The sequence below is a fragment of the Gekko japonicus genome, unplaced genomic scaffold (genome assembly GCF_001447785.1).
Source record: "Gekko japonicus isolate JY-2015 unplaced genomic scaffold, Gekko_japonicus_V1.1 scaffold3444, whole genome shotgun sequence".
Taxonomy (NCBI): domain Eukaryota; kingdom Metazoa; phylum Chordata; class Lepidosauria; order Squamata; family Gekkonidae; genus Gekko; species Gekko japonicus.
Window position 1 is genome coordinate 89,880 of NW_015175472.1, and position 11,012 is coordinate 100,891.

General features: G+C 47.6%; 1 protein-coding gene across 1 annotated transcript; it reads right to left on the reverse strand.

Moving 5' to 3' along the window:
• Window positions 1-1,050: 1,050 nt before the first annotated feature.
• On the reverse strand, window positions 1,051-11,006 carry MFAP4 (microfibrillar associated protein 4). The gene is made up of 5 exons (XM_015425959.1): window positions 10,879-11,006; window positions 6,440-6,527; window positions 3,780-3,940; window positions 1,731-1,827; window positions 1,051-1,312 (listed from the first exon to the last, which is right to left on the reverse strand). Exons 1-5 carry the CDS (start codon window positions 10,882-10,884, stop codon window positions 1,080-1,082), a joined length of 585 nt encoding a protein of 194 aa, XP_015281445.1. The 5' UTR covers window positions 10,885-11,006; the 3' UTR covers window positions 1,051-1,079.
• Window positions 11,007-11,012: the final 6 nt, after the last annotated feature.

Consider the following 11,012-nt stretch of genomic DNA (forward strand, 5'->3'; position numbering starts at 1 on the left):
TGTGAAAGTGCCCAAAATGTCTGCCATGGAAGGGCAGGTCCAGTCGCAAAATGTTTCAAGGTTCCATGCAAAGCATTGTCCAGCAGTGGAAGCATCTGGTTCTGAATAGACACTCCCTACAGGCAAAAAAAAAACACCTCCTGCCAACCTAGCAGTTTGAAAGCAAGAAATTGCAAGTAGATAAATAGGTACCATTTCAGTGGGAAGGTAACAGCGTTCCGTGCGCCTTGGTGTTTAGTCATGCCGGCCACATGACCACGGAAACGTCTTTAGACAGCGCTGGCTCTTCGGCTTTGAAACGGAGATGAGCACCACAACCCTAGAGTCAGATTCGACTGGCTTTCAAGCAAGGGAACCTTTACCTTTTTACAGGCAAAAAAGTGCTGCCACTGGGGCTTTTCTGAAGCATCTCCTGAACCGAGGAAATAAAGAAAGGTAGCACTGGCTTGTTGCTTTAGAGAGAGATAGAGAGAGTCATAAGGAAGTCTCTTATCTATGGCCAAGCCAGCTGTAATACACCTTCCCAGGATGAGCTCAGTGCTTTGCTGATGAGTCAACTGGCAGAGAGCAACTCAAAGCTTTCTTGTTCTGTGTCCGCTCTGAATTTTATCTCCAAGATCCAAGAAGCAAGCAGGCACCATGAAATACATTGACAAGCATCGTAGTTGCCCCAAGTGCCATGATGGAGGATGGCGATCTAAGAAATGGTCCATAAGTGAAACCAAACCTTGTATGAAGTACGAGCTGGTAGTTGTATATGTATGACTGAGAACCTGAACCTTTGGGGTTGGAGCCACTCAGCTGAGTGTCAATCACTTCTCCTTACTACATCCACCTGCCCACACGGCTTTTGTTCATGCAGCTCCCACACTCCGTTTTTGAGTGGCTAAACTGGACCCCTCCTTCCTTTTTTGCCAGTAGAAAAGTTGGCTGGATCCAACCCTGAGGTTCTCTTTGGGAACTCGGTGTCGGGTGCCACTTCTAGACCCTCTCCAAATTGAAGGGAGTATTTGGGCATTCGAGCCATGTGTTTGAAGGCAGCTATCCTCTCATCCCTGGGAGAAGAATGGAGTAATTCATTACAGAGGGGAAGAACTGGGAACTAAGAATCCAGGACTCTCTCTCTCACCTGCTCCCCCATCAGTGAAGCCCGACACATGGAGCGTGTACCCGTCTTCCTCTGCGCTGATGGCATTGGGTGAGAGTGAAAACTCTGTATATTTGGCAAAGGCCGTGTTGTTCTCAAAGTCCTCCAGCTCCACACGTAGCTCGTACTTGTGCTTAAGGGTCAGCAGGTGGATATTTTGCAGTCCTGGGCCGAGAGGTAAATAGGATAGCATTTGTTAAGGTGTGCAGCTCCCTCAAACATCCCATGCGTCCTTCCCCTTGGGAGCTGTGGACTGTCTGATCTACTGTCTGCTGACGGAGCAGAACAGACAAGCATGGGGGATCCTGGCTGCGTCTCCTGGCCCATAACCATTGTAAACACAATCGCACTTAGCGCCGGAATTGTCTGGGCCAGGGAACATGTGTTAGTTGCTTGAGGAAGGAACCCAAACAGATGGTGTTCCAACAGATTCTGGCAAAGAAACATGTCTGAGTCCGGAGCTGGAGGAATGGGAGGGGGAGGCAAGCCAGAGAATGTATGGGAAAAGACAAGGCCCTTGAGCACAGAATTATTGGCCTACTCATGGAGGGAAGGAGGAGGGTTGTACACCCTTTATATTTACCTAGCCAGTATTCGCCATCTGCCCTGCCAAAGCCGAACTTGTAGTCGTTCCAACCCCGAAAGAAACTGACGGTACCATTGAAGCGTTTCTGGAAAATCTGATCATGACAGAAAGGAAGGGAGAGATGGTCTTGTGTGTGGATACCCCGAGGTGCATTTTGGCCAACACCGAGACTGTAAGTCCCCAAATAACCTTAGAGATACACGACACCCCAGGGCCACCTGCAGGTTTTTATAGGCCCTTGGGCACATTTTGTGCACAAGTCCTTCTACCACAGACTTTTCTCCCTCAAAATCATGGTCACTCTGCCCCCTTTTAATTGTGGCTCTCATTTCTCCTCGCCTCTAACTGTGACTATTGCTAGACGGAACACAGCATGACTCTGTTGCAGTCCTTTTAAACCAATCAGAAGGTCTAAAAAGGGTGTGAAAGAGTCGGGTGCTGCTTTCTCCAGTGCTCCATCCATTAGGAACTGGGAGACTGGCCTACAGGCCACACAACAGTACATGTCCCCATAGTAGAGTTGCCTGAAGAAGGCAACAGAGGGCATGCTTTTCTTGGGCTCTGCTTTCTCCACCGAGACCAGGCAATTTTCCCACTGAGCTGTTAGCTTTTCTGGGATCACAGACTATGGGTGTCAACAAGAGACCAATCATGCCCACATCAGATGCCCGCCTTGCATGATGGAGAGAATGATCTTTATACCCGCCCTCTTCGCATCTGACTTTTGGGGGCCCATTTTCTTTCTGCTCCTTCTGCAGATGTTTCTGTTGGCATGCTCTTTATTTACTTTGAGAGATTTCCCCCAAAGCAGGCTCAGGGCGGATCCCAAGAAACTTGAGTCCAAGACTCGTTACATCAAATCCCATTAAAATCATTAAAACGATAAACAATAAAAGTCACCCAGGTAGTGACTATTTCATATAGATCTGTTAGAGCCACACGATGAAATCCAGTGGGCCCTTTCAGCAGATTGGGAATTACAGCATACCCATTTCCCCCTCTCCTGATACCTTCCCATGTGTTACTTAAAAAAAAGAAGTGAGGAATTATTTCTGTAAGGAAATGTTCAGCACCGCATTGCCTTTGCATTCTGATGTGGGACAGTAAATTCTTCCCAGTTCAGGGTTCTGCCACCCAGAACAGTCCTGTGTCTGTATTAATCAAACTAAAAAAAAGTATTGTAGAGAGCCAAATGGGATGTAGGGCTTTGGATGTCAGACTAGGAGCTCAGAGATCTGGGTTCAAATGACAAAGAAGGTCACTGCATGAAATAGCTCAAGATGGGTAGGCGTGTTTGTCTGTAGCAGTAGAAAAGAGAAAGAGTCCAGTAGCACCTTAAAGACTTAGCAAAATTTGTGGTTGGGTAAGAGCTTTTGTGAGTCACCTTCAATATCTGAAGAAGTGAGCAGTGACTCACGGAAACTCATATCCTACCACAAATGTTGTCAGTCTTTAAGGTGCTACTGGACTCTTACTCTTTTCTGCTGGGTGATATGGGACAGTCACTTTCTCAGTCCCGTCATCCTCACAGGGTTATTGTGTCCTGAACTCTTTGGAAGATAGGTGGAATACAAATGTATTAGATAATACCTGGCTCTCCCCACCTTTGTTTTAACCTCATGGAAACAGTGTGAGGTCAATAAGAATGAGACATGACTCCTGTTCACATGTCACAGTGAACACATGTACAATCTGTGTACAGTGGCTAAACCTGTGATTTAAACCTCGAATTCACCCAGGTACTGATCCCTGGTTTTATTTGTAAAGTGAACATGTGTTAGCTCTTTCTTATAAATATACATACACACGTACAGACCTGATGTACGCAAGTAGATTGTAATATGTGAACAGGGCTATGGCAACTGGCCTTAAAGTCACCCAGTGAGTCTAATGACTATGTGGGAATTTTAATTCTCTAACCCCAGTCCAAACACTGGATCCATTGCGGTGTTTTCAAGAGCCACAATGGGACCGTGGTGCGAATGCTGAAACAGACTGCTGCGCTGAAAGAGATCCACACACATGCACGCCCACTTTGCACATTACCGTCCATTTTCCATCGTCAGTGGTCATATCACAGTACACGGGCACAGGGGCATTGGGTCCCGCTGGGTAAATGAGGTACACGCCATCTGCCACCGAACCTTGCTCATAGATGTCGTCACAATCTAGCGGGAAGGCGTCTTCTCCGCAACGTTGCGGCTGGGCTGCCCCAATGGAGAAAGGTTTGTTTTAAAGCAGAATGTAAAATGTCTTGAGCTTCAACTCCCAGCTAGCTGATTCCTATTGTTTGGCACTTCCTGCTTCCCCAAACAATAGGATGTTTCAGGGGTAGCTGCCTCACAAGAAGAGCATAACCAAGTCTTATGGGCCACTTCCCAGGACAGAGTTAGATGCGCTTAAACCACAGGTAGGCAATCTCCAGCATGCCAAACAGCAGCACACTCGACCATCTTGTTCAGCACTCAGAGCTAGTTCTCTGCTAAAAGGACCAAGGCACGCCCAGCGGCCCTGGCAGTGCCCTTATGGCTTGCTCCCAGTCCATTGGGCCAAGCCCAACCAGAATCCTTCCCTCTTTTTTGCCAGCAGGCTTTGGGCACTTGGTCTAAAAGGTTGCCCAGCCCTCGACCCAATCCATTCAGTGATTTCTGCTTGCAATGGCTCTCAGCCATGATGTTTTATTACATCCATTTGCAAAGATACAAGTCAGGGAGAAGGCAGGCATGCCTGTGGACAATGCTAGTCTTTACTGCAGCATCCAAAAGCAAGAGCGACCCCCCATTCCCTCCTTGGAGGGCTTCCCCCCAAGCTTCTCACCGGCCTGCTAAGAAAGAAGAACAGATTACTGTTTATTTTGTTGGATGCATTCCAGCTGCCGCTCTGTTTCTGTCTGGCCTCCATCTGTTGTGTCGAGTAGACAGTAACCACCAGCCTTCAAATCCCCCTCAAAGTTCATTTTAAATTGGCATGCAGATTTCCTCATTTCATTTATTCTTCTGGAAACTATCTCTGTTCTACATTCCGCAATTCCCATCTAGCTGGAAGAATTTCTGAAGTTAATTCTGGAATATGGATCATGCAACGTTTGCTGACGCTTTCACAGTCTTCTATTTGTTTCCATATGTTTTCCTTGCACTGATAAAACACTACCAAAAAACAGCCCTGGTGTGACCGTAAAATGATTGCATCAAGATGCTGTTGTGCAGTGTTCCATTGATAAGTACATGTGTTCCTCATATAACACCTCCTAAAAAGAATCTTGAACATAGTTTTATAAAACCCACAATTTCCCACATGCAGCCTTTTATCAAAACATGCAGCCTTTTATCAATGTGCATGCACACACGGATGACACAGAGAGGGAAAATGCTTTTAAATTCAGTGAACTGAGCGGAGGAATTGAAAGCTACAACAGCCATATGTGGATTATTAAAACTCCAGGTTTTTTTTGGGGGGGGGTAGTGTAGTTTCTAATGCCCCATTCCCACTTCAAAAACAAGAAACAGCTAGCTTGCAACTCCAAATTTCAGGGCAAAGCATGGATGAGAATTTGGAAAGCATCCCTAATTTTAAACAGTCACCAGTGCCTGTTAAAGGAACATCTTTAGTTCAGAAGAAAATACATCCCCTCTCTTTGCACAGCAGTAACAGCATGGGACCAAAAACCATGACGTCAGCATTGCACACATTGGAAGGTACTTGGGGGGGGAACTCTTTTAACCACAGCAGTGTAACGTCTCAAAAGTGGTAGTCCTCCAAATTCTAAAGATGAAAAAGAAGCCCTCCCTGCAAGTGATGAGGCTATCCATTGGCTGGCTATCCATTGGACCTGAGCAACCAGTTAAGTATGAATCCAGAAGAGTTGCCATGTTAATCTCTTACAGCAAAATTAAACAGTGGTCCAGTGACACCATGTGGACTAGCCAGTTCTATTCCAATAAAAGCTTTTTTGAGTCAGAGCTAATGTCATCAGATACATAAAGCGTACATCTGCTTCCCCACCCTTTTGTCGTTTGTAATGTTAAGCATAAATGATGGCAATAGATGTTCCTCACGTCAGGGGTCGTTTCGTAGAAAAAGAGCTAGGGGAACTCATTAGCATAACTCATTAGCATATGCCACACCCCCTGACATCACCGGAAGTGTGCCATAAGGCCACACACCCTGACATCACCGGAAGCGTGTCACAAGGCCACACACACCACCCCCAACGGTCCCGGCTGCCGCCGCCGGCCTTGCAGCTCCACTGCTGAGCCCCATGAGGGGCCCGGCGGTGGACCTGCAAGGCCGGCGGGAGTGCAAGGAAGCCCCGCGAACAGGGGTGTGCCCGCTGGAGGTCGCCGCCGGCTGTGGGGAGGACACACTTCCGGTGATGTCAGGGGGTGTGGCATATGCTAATGAGTTATGCTAATGAGTCCCCCTAGCTCTTTTTCTACGAAATGACCCCTGCCCGCGAAGGCCCTCCCTGGCCCCAGGCAGGCAGAGGTGGGGAGAGGCAGGGAGGAAGCAACTTACCCTCCCTCTTCTCCTGCCTCCTCTTGGCTGAATGAGGGCTGGAAGCAGGGGGCGGGGCTTCGTCATGTGCCCCGCCCCCCCATACCTCACCCGGGGGAACTGTGATCCCCCGCGACCCCCCGAAATGACCTCTGCCTCACGTAGATCTGACCAAGTGAGCCCTAGCAGACTCCATATTCAGAGGTACCTACCTTGGGCACTGATAGCCTGTCCTTGGGCAATGGGCAACTGAACAAGGAGGAGGAGGAGAAACAGCGATCCTGGCAGAATCAGAGAGGCCTGAAAGAAGGAACACAGTTTGTGGAATACAGCAGACACTGGCACTCAAGTGAAAAACCTGAGGACAGAGTTCCCTCCCAGAGACCAGCTTAGAAGATCAGCAGCAGGACAATTTGCAACGTAACAGAATTTTCCACCGAGGACTCGTGGAAGGGTCCAGCTGAACTGTCCAAATGCCTCAAGGGTCATCTCTGCCATTAACGTATGGTCAGTATTTTCAGTCTTCTTCATGTAGGGCAGGCCCTAAGAATTTTGGATGCCTCAGGTGGAAAATCTAAATGGCCACAAAGCCATGTTGGCACGGGGCATGATCCACCAGGGAAGTCTCCTGCACCAGCCCCACTGAAGTGAATGGGACAGGATCGTGATGTCGTGGTTTGAGCATCAGACTAAGATCGGACAGGACCAGGTTTGAATGTGCTCTCTGCTCTGGAAGCTTGCTGAGGGTCCTTGGGCCAGTTACGCACTCTCAGCTTAATGAACCTCACAGGGTGTTTGTGAGACTGAAACAGAGGTGTGGAAAAGGGGTGTGTGCAGTGTTCCCTCTAAGCTGAGTTAGTGTGAGCTAGCTCACAGTTTTTTAGCCTCTGGCTCACACGTTTTCGTCTTAGCTCAGGAAGGATGGCTCCACGGCAAACTAATTTATGCAGTAGCCAAATCATCTGCTCACAACTTTAATGCCAGTAGCTCACAAAGTAGAATTTTTGCTCACAGGACTCCATAGCTTAGAGGGAGCATTGGGTGTGTGATTTCTTAAACCCCACTTTTCTCTATCTTAAGGAGTCTCAAAGTGGCCTACAGTCACCTTTCCCTTCCTCTCCCCAAGACAGGCCCCTTGTGAGATAGGTGGGGCTGACAGAGTTCTGAGAGAACAGTGTCTGGCCCAAGGTCACCGAGCAGGCTTCATGTGGAAGAGTGGGGAATCAACCCAATTCACCAAATTAGAGTCCACCACTCTTTAACCACTACACTACACTGCCTCTCATGCTGTAAGATGTTTTGGGTCCCCACTGGGAGATAAGCAGGGTATAAATGAGTAGAATAGAACATTGTGCAACTCCCCTTTGTTTGAATGGGACTCCTATAAGGCAGCTTTCCAGGACATTATGCCGCTTTCCACTCTGCCATGCTTCACAACATCCAAGATCAGACAAGGAAAAAAGATACAGATATTTGGGGACCAGCAGGGGTCATTTCCTGCAGGAGCGCGCTGGAGTGGAGCTCTGGCAGTAAAGAGTCCAGGGGGCGGGCACGTGCAACAAGCCCCACCCCCTGCTCCCAGCAGCCCTCAGTCAGAGCAAGACGCAGCCAGGTAAGTTGTAGAGCTTCCCCCCCCCCCGGCCCCCCGGCCCAAAACAGTCCAGTGGCACCCTTAAGACCAAGTTTTATTCAGGTACAAGCTCTCCCTCCTCTGTGAAGACAGATCTGCACGTTCCCCCTCCCCATAGCTAGCAATCCAAAAGAGTCCAGTGGAGCCTGAGCGGTGGGTGTTGCCTTCTGACACACTTCTGACGATGTCAGGGGGTGTGGCATATGCAAATAAGCTATGCTAATGAGTTATGCTAATTAGCTCCTGCACCTCTTTTTCTACGAAAGGACCCCTGGGGACCAGGATATAATATGATCCAAGTTTCTAGGTTCTGGACATACCAATTGGTATCTGCTCAGACCACTAGCTGGACAGATTCACAGTTTTCATTTTACGTCAAAAAGTAAGCTTCTAGCCCTTAGGGGTCCAGAGAAAAGAGGCTGACTGCATCCTGCCCAATATGAGAAACAAGACAGCACCTGTCTTCCATTATTCTCAACACTGAGGAGAGTTACCACTGTGATTGACAAACTTGTTCCACCCCTCCAGGACAGGCTTCGCTGTCATTCAAAAAGAAAAGCATAAGCAAATCCGCACAGAAGCATACGGCTCCCACATTTGGTGGCAGTTGCCAAGAGCAGATTTCAAGTGACAGGTAGACAAAGCAACAATGAATGGGTTTCATTTGCATAGCTTACAGTCCATTTGCATAGCATGCAGGTTAGGCTGTCTGGATTTGAAGAACCGGAATCTTCAGTTCTATATGGATAGCAAAGAGTCACAAAATATCCAGAGCTTAATGGGGGGGGGGGGTTGCTAATTTTTTTTACCAGTCTCTACTCTTCTGCCTTTGACAGTAACATAATCTGCAATGGTAAAGATTTCCCTTGATTTCTGCAGGTCAAGCAGAATACTGAAGATACAGGAGTAACTCAGGTTGCTTTTTCCTTGTTGGCTACCGTGAGGATCTGACAGCTCTCACTCACTAAGAAACATGGCAATTAACTTTGAACTATCTGGTGTTTACTGTTTTAGAAAATGTGCATGTGTGTTCCCCTCAGCCATAAAGCAGCATACAAGAGATATAAAAACATTGGAACTATATAATAATCTAAAGCAGTGTGTTATAAACCTATGAACAATTAATCGGTAAAAAGTGAATAAAAGATGCTATCAAGTCAGGGTCTGGGGAGAAAGAAGGGGAAAATCCACACAGCTTGCCCAATATTTGAAGAAATTATTAAATCAGGTGCCTAAAAGAAATAAAAACCAGGGCTCAGGTAACAAACTGATTCCAGAAACAGGAGTCACTGCAGAGAAGACCCTGTCGCTATTAGTCACCCACCTGAATACAAGCACATGTAGAGAAGGACCTTAGTAGATGACTTCAGGTCTTGTACAAGAGTATGTGGCAGTACAGAGTCCTTTTAAGTTCCCTGGTCCTCAGTCATCTTAGGTTCACCATGCATTTTGCCTAGCTCTCACCCAAAACAAACATGGCTGCCCTGTCTCTTTTTCTGACCTGTGCCTTTGAAATCTGCTGTTTCAACTCACACAATTTGACAGCTTTAGCATTTCCTAGAGCAGGAAGTCCACCAAGATGAGTCTGTTATGAAAACTTGGCATGTCTGTCACACAACCCCTGAATGTTGCAAAGGATTCTGGGATACATTCAGGGGCCCAGTTACTTCTAGGCCAGTTGCGCCTCACTGCCCCCCTCCTTGCAATCCAAGAACAAGTTCTAGAGTGCAACCAGGAGTTCACATTACAGGGGGAAGCTCTGTTTTCCAAGGAAGATTGACCTTTCTTGGTTTTCACACTGTGGAATGCTTGAACAATTTCCGAGGAACCCCAGATAAGCTTGCCAACCTCTATCTGGGGCCAAGAGATTTCCCAGAATTTCTGCTGATTCCCAGACTACACAAATCAGTTCCTCTGGGGAAAAAAATGGCTACTTTGGAGAGTGAACTGTGTGACATTTACCCCGCTGAGGTCCCTCCCCAAACCATCACTCCCAAGATACCACCCACAAGTCTCCAGGAATCTTCCAACCCAGAGCTGGTAACAGAGATGACTGTGAAAACCACCAACAGCCAAGATCCAGGGAGAACACATTCCCAGTAAGGGATGCATTGAACTGTATGCATAATTCCATTTGTGTGCATTCATGTTCCTGCTCTCTCATTCCTCTCCTGGCTCCTGTAATTTTTGCTCCCTTCCACCCTGTCCTTTCCCCTTAGACTGGACACTCCTTGAAGCTGGCATCCCCCCCCCCCAACTTTCCTCAGTTTGCAAACTACCATGAAGTTGGTGCTATGTAAATGACAACATTAATAATAAACAAGAAAATACCCAAGCCCATCTAGTGTTACCAGTTCCCTTCTGGCCACCAGCAGGGGATGGGGGATAGAGTTGCCAGATCCAGGTTGAGAAACTACTGGAGATTTGGGGATGGAGACTCTGTAGGGTACAGTGCCATAGAGTCTACCCTCCAAAGCAGTGTTCCCCCTAAGCTGAGTTAGTGTGAGCTAGCTCACCGTTTTTTAGCCTCCAGTTCATACATTTTTGTCTTAGCTCAGGAAGGACAGCCCCAGAGCAAACTAATTTATGCAGGAGCCAAATCGCTCGCTCACAACTTTCATGCCAGTAGCTCACATAGTAGAATTTTTGCTCACAAGACTCCACAGCTTAGAGGGAACATTGCCCCAAAGCATCGATTTTCTCCAAGGGAACTGATCTCTGTAGTCTGGAGATGAGCTGTAATTCCGGAGGCTGGCATCCCTGTCTGGCACCCTGTTCTGGATCAGGACAATTATATCTCTGTTTACAAATGGAGCACTGGCACAGAGCAATAGCGGTGCCCACAGAAGGCCTCAGAGTCAGCTGAGCAGTAAATAAAATATGTGCCTGGATTTCAATGGATGGTCATTAAAAGCAATTTATATCACAGTGGGAGGGAAATGCTGTACAGAGAGACGGAGTCAAGGTTAGCCCCCCCCCATCATCACAGCCCCATTCCCTCCCCTCAGGCCCCTACATTACCTTCATGTTGTCTTAGCGTTCCTCAGTGGCAAACGTTGGTCCCCTATTTATAAGACTGGACACAGTTCCCTCTAGAAGTTCTCTCTCCCACCCACCCTCCTGCCTCACTGAGTCTGAGATGCAGGTTGTCTCTG